General features: G+C 43.0%; 1 protein-coding gene across 7 annotated transcripts in view; it reads right to left on the reverse strand.

Moving 5' to 3' along the window:
• Positions 1-1,399: 1,399 nt before the first annotated feature.
• The window catches only part of LOC145458358 (uncharacterized), a 41,603-nt gene continuing 16,668 nt past the window's right edge, over positions 1,400-26,334 (reverse strand). For 3 of the 7 annotated variants that reach the window (XM_080336708.1, XM_080336711.1, XM_080336707.1), the window contains 22 exons: positions 26,061-26,165; positions 25,446-25,691; positions 25,292-25,381; positions 24,122-24,270; positions 23,240-23,451; positions 22,335-22,464; positions 22,196-22,267; positions 21,701-21,797; positions 21,476-21,640; positions 21,234-21,417; positions 20,970-21,095; positions 19,840-19,933; positions 6,881-19,723; positions 5,760-5,951; positions 5,188-5,295; positions 5,032-5,120; positions 4,540-4,639; positions 4,429-4,483; positions 3,453-3,532; positions 2,901-2,935; positions 2,660-2,752; positions 1,400-1,842 (listed from right to left, as the gene is read on the reverse strand). In XM_080336708.1, coding sequence (XP_080192834.1) covers positions 1,747-1,842; positions 2,660-2,752; positions 2,901-2,935; positions 3,453-3,532; positions 4,429-4,483; positions 4,540-4,639; positions 5,032-5,120; positions 5,188-5,295; positions 5,760-5,951; positions 6,881-19,723; positions 19,840-19,933; positions 20,970-21,095; positions 21,234-21,417; positions 21,476-21,640; positions 21,701-21,797; positions 22,196-22,267; positions 22,335-22,464; positions 23,240-23,451; positions 24,122-24,270; positions 25,292-25,381; positions 25,446-25,691; positions 26,061-26,165 — 15,361 coding nt within the window. In that variant the 3' untranslated portion in view covers positions 1,400-1,746. Of the gene's footprint in view, positions 1,843-2,659; positions 2,753-2,900; positions 2,936-3,452; positions 3,533-4,428; positions 4,484-4,539; positions 4,640-5,031; positions 5,121-5,187; positions 5,296-5,759; positions 5,952-6,880; positions 19,724-19,839; positions 19,934-20,969; positions 21,096-21,233; positions 21,418-21,475; positions 21,641-21,700; positions 21,798-22,195; positions 22,268-22,334; positions 22,465-23,239; positions 23,452-24,121; positions 24,271-25,291; positions 25,382-25,445; positions 25,692-26,060; positions 26,166-26,334 lie in introns of those variants that run through there. The other 4 variants (XM_080336714.1, XM_080336709.1, XM_080336710.1 and 1 more) reach the window with 3 other exon arrangements.

Here is a 26,334-nt window from a genome sequence, read left to right on the forward strand (position 1 = left end):
GAAGGGTCGGAAATATTACTTTTTTGCAAATCAACACCACAGCAGCTTATTATAAAGTCGAGTCGAAAAATGACCATTTTTCTAGTCAACACTGCAGGATTGCCGGCACAAATTTTAGAATCAGCTTTTTTCTGGTCGGGTAATCTAACTTTTGTGATTTGTAAAATTAATTAAGTGTCCTCCTTTCCAGCGCCCAAAATATGGTAGAGTAGGTAGACTAACCCTAGCCAGGGATATCTAGAACTCTAGAACTTTCTAGAAATCCCTGACCCTAGCACTGAGAGTAACATAAAAATGGGCAAGCAATGAAAAGGCATGTGTCGGTGCGACGTAATGCGAAATCGATGTAAAAGACGTTATCCCATTACGCGAAATGCCGGCCGGAATCGATTTAGTAAAAGCCACATGAAATTTGTCTAGAAGATCGATCTAGCCAGCTAAATACCAATCTCGGTGTGTAATAGTTCATCGATTGACCATTCCAAATCGTTTCGACTCTTTCCCATTTTTTCATTGTATCGTGGGATAATCTAGTGGTGTTTCGAATCGATAATAATACCATTAATAAACTAATAAACGTTTCTCAATATGTGGGCAGCTGATTCGTATTTCGAAGACGAGGATGTCTTATACTCATAAGCACTATTCCCTGTAATTTTCACTTGTCTGCGCGCACTCACTAGCTCACTGCGCGGCTCCTTGGACAACAGTGCGTAAGGACTAAAAAAGGTCATCACTTCAGTTTTCTTGTGCGCGGCACACGTTTTTCGCAGCTTACAGGGAACAGTGCTCATAAGCGGCTATTGTATGACGATTTCTCTTCAACGCGGTCCCACTGTAGCTTGCTCATAGCAATAAAGCCTCTAGCCTACAATGTTCTGTTCAGTTCTCTACTAGTTGCTGATGATTACCCCTGACGAGTGTCAGCCGAAAATATTCGGGTTCATTTCAATATGAATATATACTAATCAATTGTATAGGCCTGTTGAAGTTCTGCACCTCCAAGAAGTTCTTTAAATAAAGCCTCTTCTCGACAAAACTAGAAACATAGGGAGCGTGCATTTTCATCACTACCAATACATAAGTACCACGGCAGTTTTTCCCATTACCACAGGTAGTCCTGCTCGGGGTAGATTTTGCCTACATTCTCAAGTTAATATTTTTAGACTACTTCTACTCAGTTTTCTAAGCAAAACTAGGCGTTACTTATACTTCATCGACGCTGACAACTTTGACCACCTCTAGTTATTGCGTAGGGTCTGCAAATCACCGAAACACTGTTGCTGCTTCCCAACCTCTGCGGCTATTGAAGAAATCACACTCAGAACCTCGTACTGCCAATACATGTCTAATCTACACCTGCCAATAACTCCACTGACACCCAACCACGACCGCCACGTTTGCAATTAATGCATCGGGATCATGTTTTCAACCTTGATTTACCGTAAAATGAGGTGCACAGAGTACGTCACAACAACAACAACAACCAGTAATAATCCTAAAATGAGTAATTCTACGTAAGCAATTTGAAGATCTACAGGGCAACATCAAAACACATCAAGTCATTTCATAAAGCAGCGTACAGCGTCCAATATGAAGTAATAGGTACAGTCACGAAGCGATGAGCATGCATGCACGGTGCGCTAACACACAATTCTTGATGTCAGATAGAGGCTTCTCTATGCGGCCCGGTAGAGATTTCATGATTGTCTTCTGCTTTTCATACAAAACGATTCCGTAAGCTCGTTACGACACGTCGGAGACGTCCTTCGCCACAACGCGCCGTACTACTTCAACATTATCACCGTCATTCACAGCCACCATTACCTCCGGAATTTCAACCTGCATAAAATTTAATAAGGGATAAAAAAGTGTCTTATAAAGTGTGTCGCCGACTTTTATATCTCAGTCACTTTTAAACTACTATCAAAACTGCAAGCTGAGTGAGTAGTGCGTATCCGAGGCAGGCGGGGAATGCATGATGGTAAAACGAATCACAGCAATAACGTCCCGTAGACATAACGATTTTATCCACAAAAATGAATCACACCACATCGACTTTTAGGTGGAAGGTAATGTTACGTTACATGAAATTGTGAGAATTCACAAACCATGGAGTCTAGCTTATAAAAATTAATGAATGTTTTTCGTAAATTGCTTTCTATACTATATTCCAGGCTGTCACAATAATTCCTTTGTCCGAAATTTGGGGAGGGATTTCAGCTGGAAGGCTGGTGCAGGGAGAAGCCTGCCTCTTCAAGGGATGCTACAAAATTACAATGCTTGACTAAGTTTCCAGATGCCTCAAATCTAAGCACAGGGTATAATAAATGTGCACTTGTGTGACTTGTTTTATGTTGCGAGATGTACGGCATCTTGACGCCTGCCCAATCAGAATTGCTGATGGATATGATCTGCTTACTAATATGAGGGCTGCCTAGCAGTTCCAACAAGCGGTCTTCGATATTGGCATTAGATCAAAGGCCATGCATCTTGATATTGGTTGTGAATGGGTCAAACCATGATTTGTGCAGCAATGATCTTGTGTGAATTGCATACGTCGCAGTCAATTCTTTCTTTTATGCACGGAAAATGGTCAAAAGTGTAGATGAAAATGCGCACACACGATGGTGAATTTTGACATTCAAAATCCACCTACTTTATGTGGGTCGTCAACTTCAATTACGTAGGATCTGGTAATTCTGGTCACATACATTTCTGGTGCCGCTACACAATTGTCAAGTGGTCCATTCTTCAAACACAGAAATTTGTTGAAGAAATTTATGGTGCCAACAGAACGAATGCATGAATTCGTACAGGACGTCAATGCCATTGATAATTGTTCCAGTGGTATACAAATCTAAAACAGGCCGAACAAGAAAATTAAAAACTTCATTTACCTCGGTGCTATTTGTTTGTTCATGATAGTCGCCTCCTGAAAAATGAAAAAAGAAGATCGTAAACATGGCGGGCTGGTAACGCAGTTGGACATTACAGTCTTACAGAAAGTACGTCAATTGTAAACTTATATGAAGCAGTATAAAAATTTCTGCCCTACCATAGTTGAGAGATCAAATGACATTTAACTTTCATTACGTGGATAGGTGAAATTTTACAAGCGGCAACGTGCCATAACAGATTCATCATGACGTTTTTGATGTCATAATGTTCAAGTATATTGTCCCTTGGGCCTGCCATGGATCACATGACAGGTGATAATGTCAAAACGAATGTCAGATACACAGATGCTCAGTATAGTCATTTCTCCGTACACAGAGACGCTAAAAACAGTCTGTGCATACAGACAGTTTCGCATCCCAGAAGACGGTTTTAGTCTCGGGCCATAATAGAATTCTACTCCGGGCATTCAGCTTTCCGAACAACCCTGACAGCGAAGAGAAGACCGCTACTTGATACCAGATGTCATCTTCAAACCAAGTCACTTGCCGTACCGTTTGATTCCGCACGCTTCGCGAGATTTCGCATCACTTCCTCTTCCAGTTCCTTGTCATAGGTGGAGTTGCTATTTTGTCTAAATGTGAATTGAGATATGTGTCACAATGTCAGACAAAGCAAAGCAGAACGTAGAATCCATCTATCCGAAGAATACCTCAACAGTGATCTAGTATGGATCTAGAGGTACCAGTAACGGAGTACCTTTGCGCCACTTACTCAAACAGTTTTGAAGCAAAACTACTTCGTTTTCGCACTTCGAATTTTGTGTAAGTACAAAGTTTTTAGATAGGTACACATCTCTCTCATATGAAAATTGCCACAACAGCACCCGCGTCACAGCAATTCAATACATACTTTGGACAATTGCACGTAATTTCATTGACATCATTCGCAGAAACGGATCTTGCAATTTGGCCTTAATCTACTTTATAAAACTATTTGTGTATTTCTAAGGGTTAGTCATACTCGTACAACTAGATGACTCTGGTTCTATAATGAGACTTATTAGAGTGAAATGATTCTTTGCTCTAAGTCTAATCTAAGCGGCGAATTGTCTCCATGCTCTAATTTCAATTCAAATATCTGGGTTTCTTGTAAATGCTGCAGACCTGTATAGTGCGAAACGCGCCAAGCTTGTCCTGCAGACATTTGCTATTCCCAATCTCATGACAATAAACTATGATTTGATATGAACTGAAAAATCTGTGCAGCTATAATTCTAATTCTAGGATGATTTGGAAACAACTGTGTAGCTGGAATTCTAATTCTAATTTTTTAAGTCTTCTGGTGTCGCATTCTCAAATCTCGACACCTGCATTTCTACGTGAAGTTGCTACTTCCAAGTGAGAAAAAGATTAAAGCAATACTTTCTACTTGAGATCAGTAACACTGAATACTTTCGCCCTGGGACTGAGTAGAATTGCAATGGCTACATCCGTCGGAAGCAAAAAGGAAGACACAAGCAAAGCTCACCTATCGTTGTCTTGGGAAGTGCTGTGGCGCGGAGTGGGCGCGCCGTTGGAAAGGCCTAAAAACACAGCCGCATGAAATCTACGTCTACAATAACACACACGAACGGAATACCGTCTTCGGGATAAACAAAGTGAGGTTTGTTGGGGTCGTCCTCGTCGTCACGTTCGCCAGAGTAGAGCGGAAGCGGTTCCTTGTCGAAGCTGATTGTTTCCTGCAATATCGATGGAAGAAACAGTGAGATGGTGATTTACTAGCTTTCCACAGCTCATGTTCTACGCCGGTGAAATTGCTCTGTCCACACTATTTGAGGTACACGATTTCATGAGGACAGATACAATTCGTCATCATTGGTACCAATGTAGCAGTTCCCAAGTAAAAAGATTTCCAAGTAACTATTCTAGGCCTACTTCAGTTTTGAGAACTGGATGCACTTTGGAAGTCAGAACAACTTGAGTCAGTAATGCAAGCAGGCAAAACCTATCAGACTACTACAAGAATTACTTGTTACAATATTGAATTTTGTCTACGGCCAGTTCTTTCCGATCCCCTTAGCGAGCAATTGAACCTCTCTCAATAGTCTAATGTCATTAGATCGTATCTCACCATGGCTCCCGACGCGAACGGGTAAGGGGTGCTGACATGATACGGCGTGCCCCGTGGCGTGCCCAGGTCGTCTGCCAAGTCGTTGAACGCTGTAATTTAAAGATAAGAATATTTTCTACTCTTTCCCACCAACAGACCGTATACTACTATACTAGCCTGATTCGTCGTGTCTGTAAGGAGACGGCTGGTTTCCAGGACCGGTACGGATATGCCTCGCCAGGTCCTGCCGCTTGATTTTTTCCAGCGCATCTTTTAGAATCATTTCTGTCGGAGAGGTTCAAGTTATTTTCGTGAAACGCAATAAAAAAACGCTATTATTACACCACGAAAATGCACGAAGTAACCTCACTTTGGTTCAACGGGCAAGGCAAGAATTGATAGTATGAAATAAGAAATGAAGATTAAGGAGTCTTACGTCACAGAACAAGACAAATCACAATATTTGCTCGAAAAGGAAAGATAAATTTGAAGGTGGAATTTCATTAGCAAACACATATCCGTGTCTAATTGATTGCAGTCAAGCATAAAACAAGGCGTTAGCAGTGAAGACACAACTTTTAAACGCAAGTACACAGATTGGAAGTACAAGTCCTGTTGGTGATTTAACAATAGCGAAAATGGGTTAGTTGTCATGACAATTTCAGTCATAAACGTGATGAAAACATATCCCGAAACTGATTGATATTTTATACAAAATTAGTCGGAATCACGAGTAGTAGAAATCTCACCGCATTCGTATTTTTGTCGATTCTTCTCGTACCAAAGCGTCAGCAGGCAGAAGCCCTTTTCACCGTTATCGCCGCCGCACTCTTTCTGAATGTTCCACACGGAGCTCTCGCTGATGTCCAAATTCCTGGCCAGCTCCATCCATTGCAGGCCCAGCTCAGACGCTATGGCGTGGAACGACGCTTCCAGATTACCTGTAAATGGATGTTGCTGCTTGATGCTTTGCTCTTCCAGATATTATCATTGCTATTAGCTGTCAAATTTGAATATCACGGATAAAACACTAGCTAAGTCAACTTGATATGGTCCCTACTTAACACCCATGTACCTGGCCTCCAAGACAAAATGCTTAACGTAGCGATATATCAGCTTACCACGTGTTGCATATTAACCCACATTATGGTTATTTCACATTACCAGTGCAATGCACAAACTCTGTGGAATTCTCTTGTTACAGACTACATAAACTCATTGTTTTTTTCGTTCCAGAGACTAATTTTAACACAAACCTGCATATATCTCTATTGAGTGAATCTGTGGAATTAAAAATTCACACACCTCAGGGTAGCAGGACTAAATAATAAGCTAAATATTGGTACAGCTCAACTTAAATATTTGATTGACTACTTTACAGTTTCAGTTTTATATTTCTTGCATTAGATATAAAGCATCACAATATATGCGCTTGTGAAGTCTCGAGTTACAGCTATACACTGTAGCGTCAGTTTGGTGGTGACATCTTTCGACAGCATGGACCAGGTATAGGCCTACGAGTGAAACAGTATGAGATGATCGTACGTTGTACAAGGCGCAAGCACGGTGTGTAAATTCACCAACTGTACTGCCACAAAGGCTGCCCTGGTCTCAAGGACATTGTATAGCAATGATGCTGATTGACATCAAAACGCATCAACCCACACCGATGACATGCAATCCATAAAATTCGCACATAACGGCAAAAGATACGAGGATACAGAAGCAACATATACATGAAATTATGCGAACGACAAATCGCGAAAAAACAACGTACCATGTTACCCACAAGTAACATGGTCGACATTACCCTGCGAATACGCCATACAAGCACAACGATTTCAGCACAACGTCCAACAGTTCTACTAACTCTGGCACCGAGCAGCGTCAGAAGTTCCAGAGTATTCCCGCCTGACCGATGACACATCAATTACAGAGCTCGAAGCAGACTCTGCAGTTTCGGAAACATTGCTGATTTCTTCACAAACATCCGTCTGTGACGAAACAACTGTGCGATGCGCCGTTTCAGAATGTAACGCGCGGCTTTGGCAAAACGCGGCCCATTGATGATCCTGAACAGTTTGGAGTGAGCCGGAAGTCCGTGAAATGTCACGCACAGAAGTTTCGTAGGCGACTTGATTGTCCCACCACTGCGTCATCGGTATGACGGGATTATAATCGCATGGTTCCGGCGTAGACTCAAATTGTGAAGATGTAACCAATTCTTTCCGCATTTCCAAGGTCTCTCTCTCAGAGCTGACAACACGAGTCATATCGTGCCTTGTATACGAGGCATGACACTCTGCTTCAAGAGATAGTTCTCCAAACTGAACATTAGGCATATCTATATCTTCAACGTGTCCTGACACATCAGTCTGTGTAACTGTACGTAGAGTACTGTGGCTTCGTGAAGACGATTCAGAAGAATTAACCGATTGTACATAATGTTCGTTCGAATCTCTGCGACTAATCGCCAATCCGTCGGACACAACGCAATCCGTAACCGCACCAGACCACACAAAGCTCGTCACTTCGCTCCCGACATTTGTTACCGGTATTCCAGTAGAATAGTTAGCAAGCTTGGACTTGTATTCGGCCTCTTGTAAACCATAGTGATCGTAGCGCGAATCTTGTGATGCGTAGTACTGGTGGATGTCGCCGGCAAACGGAATGGTACGTGAAATGGGCTGGGTAACATTATCTGTAAAGGGAATCGTTTCCATACTTGTAGAGCGTATTCCGGATGCTTGGTCGCTGCCTATGCATTCCGCATCTGTATTAAACATATTACTGCTGGCGGGCTGTGGAGAAGTACACAGGTCTGTTGCGAAATTGATTAGATTGCGGGATGTTTCCTTTTGACTTTCAGAAGACAGGCTATCAGTTTGACTCGCAAACGTCGCCAGTGCCAAATTGGTAATTGCTCTTTCCTGAGGACCGTGTGAGCCATGATTTTGCATCTCGTCGCCATCATTTTCAGATATGGTCCATGACACAGACGCTGATTCGCGTGTCTCGCTGTAGAAATGGCTTTGTGTATTGTCCGTATCACGAAATTCATGAAATTGTGATTTCACATCGTCTTTTACATCTTCAAGATTGGACAGTTTTAATCCACCACTTGCTAAACCTGTTACCGATGTCAATGCAGAATACAAAGTTGCGTCCTTTTGTGGCAGAAAATCAGTAACGACGGACCCAGTCATCGATTCATTCGCTAAATCAATGTCCCGAGAAGCAGCAGTGTCTATAACATCTCGGCACGGACTATTTCCTGCATATACGTCGTCGTATTTGTTTGAAAACAACACAGATTCCACAGCTGTTGATTCCGTGCTGTGTTGATTACCCAGAGTTACATCTGAACTGTATTCCTGGGTAAGTTCATCATAATTTTTGTCGCGGCAATCCGATAACAGAGGAGCCGAAGGTATGACACCAGCGTTGGATCGCGGACTGACACAAAAATCAGTCTCTCGGTCTGAAGCTAATCCATAAAAGTCAAGCTCATTCACAGCACCTGTGCCTTTACGAAGACACAAAACATCGACGTTACCATCACCCGCAATATCTTTGTGTAAAATAAAATCGGAATGAGCCAGCACACGTAAATCTGAGCGGATATTTTGCGTGGCGAGTGAAGGATCCCATTTTTCATTCGTTGCAGTGTGCGCCATGGAGACGTTGACATGGATATCCGCTGTTTCGGGACAGCTGTAAACAGCACCAGATAAATCTCGAAGATTGGCTTCCTCCTGGCACGCGTCATCATTGCATTCCTCAATAGAATTGACCTCATCGTTACAATCTGCATTTTTATTAGAAATACCCGACAAGCTTCCCGCAACGGGGGATTCTGATGCTACATTTTCATCATCGGGATAAATGTGCTCGTTTTCCTGATCTCGATCATCAATCGGATGAAATTCCCCGCATTCAGAAGAAGACGAGCTAGTTGAAGTGTCAGATTCGGCGAAATTATCTGTCCGTTCATTGGTTTTATGCGCGTCGTAACCCGCACCATCGACAGCACAGATTGTATCACCCTCCAACGAGTCTAGCGACACGTTCGATTGATAAGCTTGCGATTGGAACAAATTATCAAAGCGTTCGCGATTCTCAACGTCCTGGGCAATATCTTGCTCACTCTGCACGCATGCATCACTTTCTGAATTTTCCGCTTCCGACGCGTTAGCATCGTCATCGATCGCTGTACTGTCGCGGGCTTGACAGGATCCGTCTGTCGACGTGACTACGACGGTGGGAATAGCGGTATACGCAGCCGCAGTGTCTGAAACCCGTTGACATTCAGAGGGCTTCGATGTTTCAGATGGTGTTCCATCTGTGCCTTGTTCAATATTAGACTCGGAAGTCAGCTCGTAAGATTCCCTCCTGTATTGTGCAGTGCTCCATAACTTATCGTACACGTCGTCTAAATCGACGTCTGCCTTTGTGTTAGCATCTGACCGGGCTGTGGCAGTTGAAATGGACGAATCGACAGCGATGGAGTTGCTTATTCTGTCATCATCATGAGAGGTTTCACCCTGGTGTATTTCATTTGAGCTTTTTTCGGACCCCGGGTTCCACTGGTCTGAAATACCAGCGCAGTCGGTAGACGACACAATTCCAATCTCAGTTTTCAAATCAGATTTGTGATCTGTACTACCATCTGTTTGCACTAACGCAGGGTATTCTGCGATACCTTGATTTGTCGTAGCTACGGAAGTATTGGATTCCGATGATTGTGTGTCAGGAGAATGTAACATGTGCGAGAACGCAGCTTGTTCTTGCGACACAGGAGAAACTGACTGTAGCGACAGCACAGAGGCGACACACTCGGAATCGGAATCAGAATGATCGCTTTTGTCTGTATTTTCATCCGACGAATAGTGGCTACTGTCTGGTCTGACTTTTGGGGCGATTGAATTTCCGTCGGAAGGATGCGAATCACGCAAAGACGTCGAAAAGAGATCGTTCCTAGTATTGTAGGTGTCCGTGTCGTACACACGTGTGGCGGTTTGAGACAGCAACCCGTAGTGTACCAGTGGCGTTACATTATCAACACTATATCGTTCTTCAAAACATTTTTGTTCGCTTGATATTACAGTTGTGACATGCTCAACGTGGGCAATATTTTCAGTCAATTTGTCATGAGCAAAATCGTCTTTGCACGGTTCCGCGCATTCTTGTACATTACAGACTGCGGTTAGCGGTACAGGCGTTTCCTTGATGTCAATCAGAGCATCTTGGGCGGCGTTGTGACCCGTGTTCTCGGTGGTGCCTCCAACATCATTTACGCTGTGTTCAGGCGGCACGTCATCAAATTCTTCGAGTTTGAAATCTGTTTGTATGTCGCGATCTTTATTTTTGGAACCACTATCATCAGACGTAACACTGTCGGTATCATCATTCGGGATGATTTGCGTTGAATCTGATTCTTGCACACTGATGTGAGGTGATAAGGTTCCATCAACAAATTCATGATTTCCTCCAGCATTGACTTCACGATTCCTGTATATACTCGACATGGTTGCGAGCGATTCACCAGGCGGCAAAAAACTACCACCACTGTAAGGAGTCGGGTGTACATCAGTCCACACGATGCACATATCTTCATGCGCGCCAGCACCTTTTTCGAGTTGCCCTGGATATTCTTCTTCGCCCAAATTACTTTGTGCCGCTTGATCACAAGATGGGTTGAACACTTGTTGGAGTTTCCACAGTAGATTATCTTCCGCATCGACAGCCTTGTCAATTTCAGAGATTATATCATTATCCGCTAAGCCACAATCTATTGGACGTTCCAAAGTTGGTGCTGTCAATAGTTCTAAGTTCGATTGCTCGGCGGACACAATATTCGTCGCAATGTTATTTTTGACACCATCGCCCTGTCTCTTGTCATGAATTAGATTTCCGATGCCTTTCGACAGAGTTAATTCCGAGTCTTGATAACACTCAGTTGACTGCTGTAAACACGCATTTGCATCCTGATTTCGTCTGCACATCTCATCTGCTTCCTCATTCCAAGTACTTTCCGTTTCATCATAAACTGCGTATACATCAATGTCACGATCACTAGAACATGCTTCATCAGGGCTTTGCGCAGGGGTGTTATCTAAACCTTCGTCTGCGTCCAATGTTGAAGTCTGTTTAACGGTGCCGAATTCTTCAGTGACAGGCGAACTGGTTACAGCTGAAAACGTTTCTGTGACGTCACACTCTGAAGTAGAATACAAGATACTTTCGTTTTCATCATTGACTTGGTTTAAACAGTTTGCCGTTGTTGACTGTTCTGACATTGTAGTTTCAGATATGCAGCTTTGATCAGTGAAACCAGCTTCGATTCCAACAGTGTTGATGATTGCAGGGTCAACTGCTTTTTCAGTTTCAAAGTCCACGACACAATCACTAGCCTCAAAAACTACGTTGGGTGAGTCATCTACAGGAGAATGCTGTTCTACCACCGACGTGTCGGTCGAAGATTGTTCGGAAGTGGAATATCGATGTTCGTCAGCGTTACTGTCTTGGCCTGAAATTTCTCGTAGAATCAGCTGGTCTTCTGTTGTAGTTTCTGTAACGGAGCTGTCCCATTCCGAGGCAGATTCCCTAGGTTCTGAATCAGACATCTCCACAAACTGTACACAATCGAAAGTGCAAGGGTCACGACCGATTTGATCTAAATTCGGAATTGAAAATTCCAACTGTCCATCTACAGCAGCAGCATTTGTGGTGTCATTTCCGATAGCTACATTCAAATCATGATTGCCAGCGTCCCCAGTTAGCGCCTTGGCTTCTTCCAGAGCAGGTGGATCAACATAAACCGTTTCTGCGAGATGATACTCTGTATGTATTTCACTCTTAACAGCATTCCGGTGCACAAGTACAGCTCGATCTTGGGAGCAATCCAACTCGGTTGTATCAGATTTTTGATCCAAGCTCTGAAGAGAGGTTTGTTTTTCACTTTCCGCAACTGCAAGTACACGATGTTCGTCAGTTACATCAGAGTTACTTTCGCCTTGTGATAGTGAACGCTCAGTGTGATCATACCCCATGACAGGTTGATAATCTTCAAAGACGTGTACAGGTTGTACACAGTGCCCTGCATCGCTGAGGTTAGAGGGTAGCGCCTCTTCCGGCGTCACTGTTACGGCGGTGCAGTAATCTTCACTGTCTTGTAGAGTAGTATTGGAAACTAGTGTTGAAGGACGTTTCATAGTTTGTTGCGTGGGTGGCACGAATTCAGCCTTGTCATTGTTCTTGGTGTTATTAAAGTCATCTTGAATTAAACATGCGCCTTCATCACAGATCTTTTCAGCAGGCGTCAATTCCGTGCTACTGGAACTACCTTCAATGACAACCATATCTTTCACAGTAGCGTGAGGGATTTGACTAGTCTGTTTTTCGTCAGACGTAAATTCCGCAACGTAGCCATCTTCGGTCGCACCAACAAGGTCCTTGACCACACAAGGAATTTGTATAATAGAATCAGAGATTTGAATTGCCCCTTCATCTTCAGTGATACCAAAATGATCTTCGCTGATACCTGCACTCTCTGAGATAGCATCGGGGCTTTCAGTAGTCTGTTTTTCAGGCGACATAAATTCAGTTAATTCTGTCATGTTGACATCATCCGCTGTTCCAAAATGATCTTCAATGACACAAGTCACCTCTTTTGCAGCATCTTGGCTTTGAGTGGTCTGTTTTTCACGTACCGCAAATCCTTGGATGTGGCTATTATCTTCACCCGTACACGTGCCCTCTGCAGCATCAGAGCTGCCAACTATCCATTTTTCAGATTTCAATTCTGTGACAAAGCCATCTTCATCAACACCGAAATTATCTTCACTAACATACAGGACATGCTCAATAGCAGCATGAATTTCGGTTATCTGTTTTTCAGGTGATGTTAATCCTGTGGCATCACAATCTTGAGTGCTGTCAGCTGCTTGTCTTACAGGGATCTCCGATGATTGTTTTTCAAGTGATGACAACTCTGCGACATAGCCATCTTCGACAAGACCGAAATTATCTTCACTGACATAGAGATCATGTACTGTAGCATCAGGGATCAGGGTTGGGTTTTCATCAGGTGAAGTCAAGTTATCGATGTAGCTATCGTCTGTTGCATCAAAATGATCTCCGGTGACACTTTCAATGCGTACTGCGACGTTAGAGATCTCGTTATCTTCAGTTGTATCAGAGTGATATGCACCAACACCCTCAGCTTGTACAGCAGCATTAAGGAACTGAGCTGTCTCTTCTTCAGGTGATGTTAATTGTGTGATGCAGATACCTTCAGTTACATCTTCGATGACACCCTCAGCTTGCATAGCAGCATTAGGGATCTTGAGTGTCTGTCCTTCAGATGATGCCAATTCGGTGACATAGGCATCTTCAGCAACATCGAAGTTGTCTTCTCTGGCATACATACCATGTGCAACAGCATTAGGGATCTCAGTTTTCTGTTCTTGAGGCGATGTCAATTGTGTGACACAGCTGGTATCAAAATGATCTTCACTGACACTTTCAGCTTGTACAACAGCATTAAAAATCCCAGTTGGCTGATCTCCAGGCGATGTCAATTGTTTGATATAGCAATCTTCAGCTTCATCAAAATGATCTTCACCGACAATTTCAGTTTGTAGAGTAGTAATATGGATATCAGTTGGCTGTTCTTCAGGTGATATCAATTGTGGGATGTAGCTACCTTCAGTCTTACCAAAACTATCTATTCCGACACACGCATCATCTACAACAGCATCACGACTTTCGGGTACCTGTTTCTCCTGTGATGTCAATTCCTCAACACAGCCATAGTCAATGCTACCAACATCATGCTCAGTTTTCTCGGGAGCTTGACTCACAAATTGATTTGTCCCAATTTCAATAACCGAAGACGCGCCTCTGACGTAGTCGGGGGCAGTATCACACGAATCCTTTTTCACGGCATCGACATCATCACCATGAATGTCACCATAAGTTTGTTGCTCCGCTGAAACAATCTTTTCCACACAAGTACCTTCACATCCAGAAAGGTCATCTGAAGTAGCGATAAATAGGTCGGTATTCGCATAATCATTCCCAGCTAGTTGTTCAGATGGAGCGGTCACTGCGATACCAGAATATTCAGCATCCACAGACATTGCAGATTCCTCATAACAATCGGCAATTGGGTTTTGAGAGTATTCAAGCTTTGCATGGGTTTCATCTTCCGATATCGCAGTTTTTTCAACAACACTCGCGCCATCAGCAGCAGTGTCAAAATTCAAAATTTCATGTTCATCTGGGCTAGTTTTTTCATTTTTAGAGAGAGAAGACTCACCATCACCCCAACGCTGCTGCTGTATATCAATATCAATACACTGATGTGTGATGCCTTGTCGTGCAATGTTTTCAGAGAGAGCGGGTACCGTGCTTTCAGAGTAGAGGAGCGGTTCATACGTGGTTGAGCGAAGATTTGGTTCTGAAAATTCAGCGGGAATAGGCTTTGCTAGCACTATGATGGAATTGTGCTCACTGTCATCTTGATTTTGCTCCACACGATTTTCCAACACCAATTCCACAGCTGAATTTTGATCTGCGACTTGATCATTCTCATCGTAAGGTGGATCATGTTCGTCGTCAATATTTTCCTTAATGGCGTCAAGACCACGCTTGGCAATGTCCAAACTTTGGTTTGTGAATTCTTCATGCGCGGCTATCACATCTTGATCAGTACTTATACCAAGCCCCTCTTTTGAAATAGGTTTTGCATGCGGATCGGGTGAAACTAAGTCATGATCAAGTATTTTACAGGTTTCATCAGTACTGATGAATTTCTGTGTTGCCATGTCTTCTTGACGAAATCTTTTGGCGTCATCTGCCTTGGCCGTGGTATATCCTTCGAAGTATTTTTCATCTGGTGGGCACGCTATACTTGGCTGAGCTTGAAAATCTTCACAAATATCATCCTGTGAACTTTGAATTGGAACCAGATTGACGGTAATCTCTATACAATCGTCGGCGGTAAGCGTGTCTTGTTGAGTGGCGCCCAAGGTATGTGCTGAGATATCTGGCACAGAAAGTGATCCTACAGTCGCTTCATCATTTGAGTCTTCTGGAGATTGACATGTAGCCTCATATTGACTTGTTGGCTTTGTAGCGATTTTATCAACAACAAAGTCATTTTCCCCACTAATGAAATCGTTTGCTGTCGATCGCTCAGTCATTCCAGATGCGATGATGTGACTTTCTTCTGCTACATGCAGATCAGGTACAGCACCATGACAGTTGCCCTGCGTCTCTTCTAGAATCAATGCCTCAGCTGTGCTTGCGTTGATAATATCTTCATCTGCACGTAATCGATCTTCAGTAATATCATCATTTGAAGCATCTTTCACAGCAGATTGCAGAGCGAAGTTCATTTCAGTGGTGTGACAATCGCTATCACGATAATGGTCTTGTAAAGCATCAACGCTACTTTGACCGCAAAAGTCTTCGGTAGCAGGGTTTTTATAGGGGGCAGTCTCTGTAATAGCATCTTGAACACTGACAGGTAATTTCTGATTGCACTCATCAAGGTTGTGGCGCTGATCATCTTTTGGTGTCATTTCCTGAAGTTGTTGGAAGTGCGTGACGCAATCATCTTCAATAGTGGAGTGATTCTCATCAAGCAGATTATCCTGTGTTGTCTGTTCGTCAGTACAATCTTCAACAAAGTCATCAGCTTCAGACCGATCTTGCCGTGGAGTGGCTTGAGATGAAACCTCTTTCGGAAACGGTTGGTCACAATGGTCAGTCAAATGTGATTTTAAAACCCAACTATCAGCAGTTTGATCAACAGCACCACTAGGAAGTTCGTCAGGAGTCATATTTTCAGCTTGTTCGATAAGGTTTTTCGCAGCTTGATTACTTGCTCCTGATTCTATTTTGTCATCAGTTTCACCGCCATCACAATCAGCATCACCAATTTCTGCATCAGCTGAAGCTCCTTCATTCATTGTATATTTAACAGTACTTGAATCAAACTCAGCAGATTCCACTACTTGGTCAGTAGTTCTGCTGGCAATGATAACGCCAGGGATTGGAGTTGACAGTTCTTCGGAAACCTGTTGCCCAATCGAAGCTTTTTCAGTAGTGCTACAGTCTTCGACGACGCCCAGATCACAGTCAACGGGTTGTTCGTCCGAGATATTTTGTTGTTCCACATTCGCATGTACTGGCGACACTGATTTTGCGTAGTGCAAACCGCCATCGAAACACTGCTCATTTTGGAATGAACGCTCTTCTACAACTACTGCCGAAGAAGTTTTCAGTGCGAGACCATATGCATCATGTTTCAAAACATCTCTATCATTACTGGAAATAATTTCCGTTGCTAATTTTTCATCGAAAGGCTGTTTCAAGTTTGCTTGATCTTCAACAGTCTGAAAACGATCCAACTTTGAAAATTTCAAGATCATTTGCTTGACCGAGGTCGTTCCGCTAACGCACCCCGTATCATGCTCTGCGTCAGATGTATTTTCAACAGACCCTTCACCAGCATTACTCCGTAGGACAGGCTCTAACACGCCATCATCTTCTGCAAACAAACTACCTTCTGACAGATATTCTTCATCCGAAACCGACTCACACTCCATGCCACGTTCGAGATCAACATCTTGAGATGCAGGACATTCAGCAATATCATCATCTTCTTTACACTGGTCGACACTGTTACGATTTTCCTCCGAACTTTTGTATGAATCAAGCTGATGACCAGATGAGGATTCTGCGCGCCTATCACATTCATAACCGTCTGCCTTTTGAGCAGACATACTCTTTTCCTTGAGTTTAAAATCTTCATCGCAGCCATGTTGCTCAGTATGGCGGAACTGGGCGATTGGTTGCTCGTGTGCTGTTAGACTGTGATTTTGTTGGACAGGACTTGGCTCCCCGTGTTGCTGTTGTGAGACTACCCCTTCTACCGCAGGCTTTTCGAAAACTTGCTTTTTGACAGAGACCGATACCTCTGTACTCTGGCACGAGGTTTGGTTCGAATTCGATTTTTGCGCTTCGAGCAAAATCATTTTGTCAAACTTCTGCACCATTGTCGCGGTATTGACAGGGCCATATTCTTCATCCGAATCAGAGCAAGGCTTTACCTTGGACACATGATGTACATGGGCTACATCTGCGTTATTTTCAGAAGATTGCCGAGACGTGCGATTTGCATCGACACACTGGTCTTGTTTCACATCATCAAGGTTTTCAACGGAACACATTTCTTTATTGCGCTGCTGCTGTGAGACTGCCTTCATAGGCTTTTCGAAATCTTGCTCTTTGTCAAAAATCACGACCTCGGTATTTTGACATGAAGCTTGGTTCAAACTAGGTTTTTGTGTTTTAAGCGAAATCATTTCGTCAAACTTCTGAACCTTTTTTGCAGCGGTGACAGTATCGCATTCTTCATCGGAATCAGGGTTTAACTGTAATTTGGAAACACTTTGTATGTGGGCTACATTGTGTGCAATGAGATGTTGTTCAGTATCATCAAGATTTTCAAACCGACAGGTTTCTTCAGAACACTGCTGCTGTGAGACTACCTCTTCCACAACAGGCTTTTCGAAATCTTGCTTTTCGTCAGAGACGGACGCCCCGGCACTTTGGCACGAGGCTTGGTTCAAATTTGATTTATGCGCTTCAAGCGCAATCTTTTCGTCAAACTTCCGAGCAATTGTCGCGGTGTCAACGGAACCATATTCTTCGTCAGAATCGGGGTACGGTTGTACTTTGGAAACACTTCCTGCGCGGGCTATATCGTCTGCGATACGATGTCGTTCGGTATCGTCAAGATTTTCAACTGAACACTTTTCGACAGCATGATGCTGCTGTAAGACTATCTCTTCTATCGCAGGCTTTTCGAAATATTTCTTTTTGTCGGAGATAGATACCCCGGTACTCTGGCACACGGTTTGGTTTGAATCTAATCTTCTCGTTCCATGGGAAATTATTTCGTCAAACTTGCGTACCATTCTCGCGGTACTGAGAGGGAAGTATTCTTCATTTGGACTTACGTGGGCTACGTCGTCTCCAATACGACGCTGGTCTGCATCATCAAGATTTTCAACGGGATACGTTTTTTCATCATGCTGCTGCGAGATTAATTCTTCTACAGGGCTTTTAATATCTCGCTCTACACCAACGACAGATTCATCGTCAATACTGTCTTGCTCCAGCTCACAATCAGTGTCATCGTAATCTTCACTTCGAGACGAACACTGTGACACACGATCTGCGTTAAAATTCCCACCGGAAAACACCGAAGGCTCCATCATGTAACCGATCCTGCAATTCTCAAACTCAGCATACGCTTCCACCAACGACATGTCCCCGTCGTAAGCCGTAACACTAGAACTGCCTTCACCGGCTGTTCTTTCCACGTCGTGCATGATCTGATAGGCTCTGTTCACGACTTCAGACGGGCCCGACTGGCCCTTGGCGGATTCTTCCATGGGGCTATGCATGTGATTTTCAAATTGCTTCAAAAGACGACGTACAGACGTGTGGCTAGTAGCGTCTACTGCAGGTGAAGTGTTAACTTTACAAGAGACAGATGAAGTATCGCTAGTAGCATTAATGGCGTGCAACGCGCCCGCTTTACCAGAAAACGATGTATCGCGTTTTGAACCACCCGTATTTTCGATTGCCGAAGACGTTTGCGTCTTATCGTTAACACGCAATTCGCGTAGTCTCTCGCGCTGATAAATCATTTCCGATTCCAGTGAAGACACGTCCGTGCGCAGTTTAGACGAGCCTTTACTAGCGGTCTCAAAGGCCTTCACTCTGTCAACCACAAAAGCATTCGACGCGATTACCTCTAAAGTGGGCGATCTGTGCGCAGATGCCGCACAAACCAGTCGAAAATTTGAAACACCTTCGGAAGATTTCAAGTTTTGCTGTCCGTCAACCAAGTCTCGGGCTAGAAACTCAGAAATATCAGACACATCGCCAAACGCGCCAGGTGACTTTGCGGGCGCTACGTCCTCGATATATTCATCCACACCAGCCGGACCAATTCGTTTTTCGCCACGCCTGCCAGACCGACCGGCCCGGTCCAGATTTTTAGACAAAAACCCAGCCATGTTATCTACGGCGTTTACGTCGCGCTTTACCACCTGGCGTAAAATATCTTCAGATAACTGTACGCTTTCTTGGCACCACGCCACAAATTCATTTTCAACGTCTGACCTTTGAGATGGGCTGGTATGGGTTGATGATTCGTTATCTTTACTCGAATTAGGGGTGGGTGCCGAAATTTTGACGATTTCATCAGATAGATCACTTTTCCGTAATTCTACATCTTTGTCTCTGGTTCTAATCTCGTTTTTATAACTTTTTTCGTCGTTCATGAAATTTTGATTATTATCCTTACTAATCTCAGTGGTAGTGACAGATACACTTTGGATTTCTCTCACTTTTCTGCTTTCAGATAACTTTCTATAGCACGCGGTCTTTTCTTCCAGCAAAGTCTTCACCTCAGCAAGACTGCTCTTCATCTCGGCGATGAGCTCGGCGCTTTCGTCGAAGCTCGCAGAGCGACTCGGCACTTTCCCGAGATCTGACGAATTCGAGCCGGCCGACTCGGGGTCTAGAATTTGACGGACCGCGACCAGTTTGCCCATCACTTCGGCCACATCGACCGGGGACAGGCCCTCGTTGACGTGACAATCGTCGCTGTCTTGAAGTTCGGCCACTGTGATCCCCGCAACAGCAGCATGATTGAAAAAATAGCGCGTCACACTACTTCCGATTAACATTTTTAACAAAATTTAATTTTAAAATGATTTAAAACAAATGTAGATTGCTTACCCATGCTGGGGTCCACCAGGTAATATCGTTCTTTCGTTTGCGTCAAATCGACGGCGGGTTCTTCGTCGCGCGAGACATCCGCGAATTCCGGATCCTGAAATCCAGATTTGTTCAGTAACAAAGTACTTTTATTGAACTTACAAAGTAGTTACTGGGGTGGATATGTTTTTAGACTACTTTCGTTTGTACTCGAAGATTTTTAAGAAAAACTACATGCCGTACTTTTTACAATTTGCATTTCATAAGGCAGAAGGTAGTAACCAAGTCACAAGGATTCGAGTCACAAGTCAATCTCACTTTTATAGTTTGGACTCGAGTCAAGTCGAGTCATTTTCAGTTCACCGCCAAGTCACTCCAAGTCACTGTGTTTACTGTTCAGTTGAGTTCAATCTGGTTCAACCCACTATTCTCAACTCTGCTCGAGTCATATGGCTCGCATTCATAATATCGTAATTTTCCTCGGTATTAACAGTTACTGGCCCTATTTCCCAACTATCAGGACTGATAGACGAAATACCGATAACATGGTGACTTTCCTATTCTTTGAAGTTACAATGAAATGTCAGTCTTGGCCGTCCCAGTCTAGAGTCATGCACGTGAAAAAAATGACTCGAGGAAAGTCGAGTCACCAAAAAATCGTGACTCGAGTCGTTACAACCCTGTATAGGACCCACGTGAAATAGTACCTATGTGTAGTGAGTGCTTTTAGTTGTTTTGTGTTAGTCCCGATGATATATATTCAATGGATGCTAAAGTATGAGACCCAGCAACAAAATCTACTTTGTAAAACTACTTCCTTAGTACTTTAACGGGCTTTCATTTTCTACGTCCACATGAAGTAGTTTATTCATGACCGCAACAATAAATAGATAAGAAACCTTTGGAATGGAAATGCTAGTTTTTTTGGTCTGGTGCAGTTTGGTTGTAAATAAACGAAGTCGAAACAGGATGTCTTTTGAATACGGATTAGTAAAATTACAACGCTTTGTGCTTTTTGCTCTTGTGTCAATTGAAATACAATAGACATAATCAAAACAACCGTAACTGCTTGCATCATCTGGCAAAATCAACGTAAACTCGAACAATCATATGATATGTGATTGTACAATGTACAGTAAAGAATCATCTACCTTCAGTAACGTCGGAAGCGTGATATTCAGATTACACATCGCTTTTCTTGCGCCGTGAATCTTCACACCTCTTTCGTCCCGATAAAAACTCAACCGGCCCGTCACGTCTTGGCTCGCGTCACGCGTCTGCAACAATCCAAACAGTCCAAGTACTGGATCTGCCACCAACTTCAATTTCTGTCCACATTTGATTTAGAACGCAACGCACCCAACGTACATAGATCACAAAACCACAAACTTCTCTTATCAACTCTAAACACTCACCCGGACCGAGAAGTGCAAGCGGTTTTCACGGAACGGCTCAAACACGCAAGTCGGCTGTGTTTGTTTCGTCAACCCCAAATTTCCGGCACATTCCACAAAAACGGACGACCCCTTCAATATTTCGATATCGCGACTTCTTGCGATCTCAACAAAGTGCTCTTGATTTTCCAAGGTTCTTTCAGACCTGAAATTTGAAAGAATGACGGAATGAAAAAGATAAAAAGAAATAAGTCGTATCATACTTTTCATCCGTGATGCAAAACACTCTCAATTTCGTCTCAGTAGCGTCAACCCTTTTGGCCAGAACCACGAATTTAGCCAAGTAAGGCACCAGCATCGCTTCTTCGTAGATTTTCTCGGCTATCGCGACAGAATCCGCGCTCGGCAGACAGTTGACCAGCCAGAATCTGTTTGCAGAACGCATTCGGGTGATAATATTATCAAAAAAGCCACAAAGGATCGCTTACTTGGCTGATACGGTGGATGTGAATGACACGTGGTCGTCGTGAAATTGGAGGGGCGTTGGAGTCGTTATGTCTTGCCAAAGGGCAGGGTCGGTGCCACCTGTCGAATGCGGCATAAGGTAAAATGCCATAAATATCTGCATTGAGCTATGTGGGCTATCTGATGGTATACACAGAAGCAACTAATACTATGGAAGTGGTTCTCAACCTGGTTAGATGCTTGTCGATTAACAAGAGAAACGAAACATAAAATATTCAATTTAGAAATTTGGAAAGTATATTTCAGAATGTATTTCCAATTAGAGTTTGTGGTCTACCCACTGATATAGAAGAAGTGGTTCCTGGGCTTCGGTCATATCTCAAATCCTAAAAAAGGTGCTCAAAAAGTTATCAATAACTGTATTTAATCATTCAATGCCTGAAAATACATACCGATATATATACGTTATGTCACTAGTATAGTGAATATACAACAAAATGCTACATCAAAAACCATACCTGATATACTACAAAGCAGTCTCAACGATGACTCTTCAGAAGTGCTAATGAATGATTTCATATCTGATCCCTCTGTAAAATAATTAGGACGCCGCGTAAGGTTAAGCGAACACGTTATACTGTTTTGACGATCGCTTACCAGGATACGGCAGACCAATAACAATAGATTTGTGGAACTTTCGTCTTCTTGGCTCAACAGTGATGATAGGACTCGCTTTGGCGGTGTTGCCAACGGCACGCTTGCAAAGGTCGGAGGAAATAGGGCATGCCTGCATTGAAAGTAGTATATGAACAATTTGTATAAATTCAACAGGCCAAGTAGGCTGTGCTGACAGGATAGCAACAAATTTGCTATCCATCCATAACTGTGTCAGTAAAATGTCAGTCACAGATATAATATCCAAAGATTTTCAGGTATTCCACCAAGTATTCTATTTAATCTCAGGCATCAGGCATGTGAGATGGATACTGTGATTACGTTGAAAATTTGTATAACAGGAATTAATCTACAGTGTATGACATAGCTATACGGTCAAAACCAGTATGTCTGCTGATATGAATGTAGGCTTGTGGGGCACTAGCGAAACATGGAGAGATTAAGAGAAGAGATTCACGACAATAGTTTTAAATGGGGCACATGGCGCAATGGCAGAGTTGGCAGGCTTTCAGCAGACTTTATTTTCTGCAAGTTACAATTGATTCTTAGGCATGTGGGGCATGCAACAGAATGGTATGTGAGAATTGTGCAGGTGTCAGGTTTAAGGCCAACTTTGAGGCGTCATTATCCATTGTGGCAACCGTTACAGTTATGCGGTGAATGCGATACAGTGAATATCATATAGAATTAAATAGTATATTCAAATTGAAATGAACCCAAATCTTGTCGGCTGGCAATTATCAGGGGTAATCGTCAATAGTTATTAGACAATTGAAAAGAACATTGTAAATCAACAAATGTATCATACTTGGGTTCATTTCAATAGGAACATACTATTCGATTCTACATTGAAGTTCTGTACCATCAATATATCGTAACAATCGTACCTGAAGTCCCACACGGATCTCTTTGGTGAGAGCATTTTCGGGAAAGGTGGCAGAAACGTGCTTCACAATCCGAGACGTCAGGATGCCGCCGGCCGGGCCGACGGCGCAGAACTCTTCTTTGGTGCGCGAATACAACGCAAAGTACTTGGGCAGGTCTTTGGAAATGACTCGTACCACGTGTCGTTTGGAGAGTTCTCCGGCCGACTCGAGGTCTAAGATTACAAAAGGAAAGATGAAACAACTTCCAAATCTGACGAATCTGCGGTGAAAATTGAACCCAATCAATGCTGACCTATCTTCCCAAGCGTACAAGCATATCAATTTTTCTGTGATTTCTTCAAGTGTTTCAGATTTAGCGTTTGGAAATGCGTGCTTCTTCCACCGTTTTGAAACTTGTATTAGTAATAGTAGACCGAAGAGGGCGTTTGAATAACGGACTTCACCAGATTGTTTTGACTATCAGCTATACTACCAATGAACATACAGACCCACTTTAAATAACAAGTTCTGCTTCCCTGAACAGTGAACATTTCATGCCAAAGAAGCATCATCACAGGCCTAATATTCCTACATTAATTCAGATAAGTTTGGCAGGCTGCATCAAAAAGTGACCTGAGAGCAGAGATTTTGATAGAGTATTTCGCAGTACTGTAAATCTCAAATTGGTGCACAGCTAGATATGAACAGTAGCTATTTCATCAAATTCGATATGTGTCATATACAAAAATCACAGCCAGTAACCAAATTCGTCTTTTCTTATGCGGGATCCCAATAGGTTATGGCTAATCATTGCACAAACTGTGATTCTTAACACTGAACGGCGTGAATTGGTAAAAATTAGACAATCTTCAAGTTAGCTCACACCGGAAGATTTCACCATACCAGCAGAGTCTGTTTGCTTCAGAAACTCTTCGTCCGAACACGCTTGCTTATGTTCCCTCCAGATCTCGCCGTCGTCGGACCTGATCACGACAATCTCTCTTTCCGAGCCCCGCAGGCTTGCGAAGTGCGGGATTTCAATGGCGATAGGTCTAAAATTCCCATAAACCAGTTACCGGCAAGTGAAAGCGCAATAGCATGATAGTAGCTCAAAATCATAGTATAAGGTGCATTTGATCCAGAATTTCAAAAGCGGTGAAGTCAACTTTGATTACCAACCCACACAGAAATCATCACATTTGGTTGTGTCATTAAAGCAATTGAACCAGTACACTTCAAGTTTGGGGCACATACATTTCATATTTAATGACACAAGAAAAAGTACTATGGCAGTCTTTGGGTAGATCAGAAAAGAAAGACAATTTCGTTAATCTAAACATCTATTGCAAAGGAGTGTGCAGCCAAGACTGAACTATGACTACTTGAAGAATGCGAGCATTCATCCTACAAGGATATCATCTACCATAAATTACATTGTAGAATATTTGACTAGTCACCATTGCGCTACTCTCAAAAGTGATACCAGGGAGAAAATACTGACCTCTGAAAGTCTGGGCAGAATATTTGAGACATCTACATATCTACACGCTTAAGGGTAGCAATTTTGAAGGAAAGGTTCAAGTTCGGCATAACATGCGATTTGTACGTAACATCGCACTGGTCTACGAAAGTGACTACAACCTTCTAATGAACGCTAAAAAAGAAGAAATATAAAAACAAGACTACGTATATATTATACATCCACGTATATCAAGCAACCACCGACATACCCATAAATAACACCGACACCACGTATCACAATGACAAATAATAATCAAAAATAATCAGGATATCCGATTTCAATTTCTGCATCGGCGTAATTACGATAACGACGCACTTACAACATGCATAATTCCAGCTGATCGACTGTGGTCGATTTTACAACAAAATTCCAGAAATTTTGGAACTTTCACATTCCACGAGGTGTAAAATTGCACAAAACATTGTCGGAATTTTCCAAATTAAAACAGCGGGGGAGTGCAGCGTCTCAGCTGATGGCATGCGGTCGCATATAGTCGACAAATTACTACGGATGTGATGCATACACAATTACCGTCCTGGCAGTGTATTTACCTACGAAACCGGCACGACCGGGGCCCAATCGCCATGACTTTGGCCACTAGCTTCTGCCCCTCGTTCAAAGGGATACGTACGGGCGCGCGACTGCATCAACACCAGAAAACTTCGATAATTCGTAATGGCAAACGCAACAGCGCGCAATACTTACTGCAAGAAATGTTTCCCTTTACCACCAAAGTCTAGAATGCGCGAGCTTTCGCCTTCGTCTTCGCAAAGGGGTAGTTCGTCTGTCGTCGCGTTCCCGTCAGGTCGGTATTGTCTTTTTCGCGCCAGCCTGCACGTTATTCTGGTCGGAGCATTGCAGGCGCTAGGCGGGACGTAGATTCTCAGATTTGGATATCTCGTTCCGCGCATGCTGCCTCCGCGAGCGTCGACCAGGAATGAAACAAGGAATCTGAAAAAGACAAAAATTTGTTTGAAGAGATTCTCGGAGGTAGAGAACTTAAGAATATAATTGAATAATATATTCATATTGAAATAACCCCGAATATTTTCAGCTGAAAGTTGCCAGGGTTATTATTTCCAAAAATGGCCAAAATTCCAATTCGGTTTTGTGACGCTTCCACTGGTTTGAAAGGAGTCAAATTTGCACATTTCAACAAAACCAGGTCCAGTAAGACAAACCGCCGCAAGGCCCGACGTATCTCTGACACGATACATTGTTAGTAAGGTAGGGCAAAGTGAACGTCTTTGAAGTTGGTCGGGAAGAATTCTTACAGCAAATTTTGCAAAAATACATAGAAGTACAAAAAACGATACCTACCCGCTAGTTTTTCTGTTCACCATGCTACAGTTATCGCTGCCGCTGGCCGACGAGGTCCATGAATGTCTTTTGTTATCGACCACGCTGTCCGTTTCCGTCACATTGCTGCAATTTAAGACAGATGGCGTCACATCAAACAAGTCAGATAGCGCGTGCCCAAAGAAAATCAATATCGAGCAAGGAGCGGACTCGTTAGACGTATGACTAGATTAGATCCGGCCTTTTAAGCAGAGTGGATGATGTCAGCAATGTAAGCTATTAATGTGCAAAAAAA

Source organism: Botryllus schlosseri, chromosome 16 (genome assembly GCF_051294905.1).
Source record: "Botryllus schlosseri isolate E-star chromosome 16, Bs_hap1, whole genome shotgun sequence".
NCBI classification, from domain to species: Eukaryota; Metazoa; Chordata; class Ascidiacea; order Stolidobranchia; family Styelidae; genus Botryllus; species Botryllus schlosseri.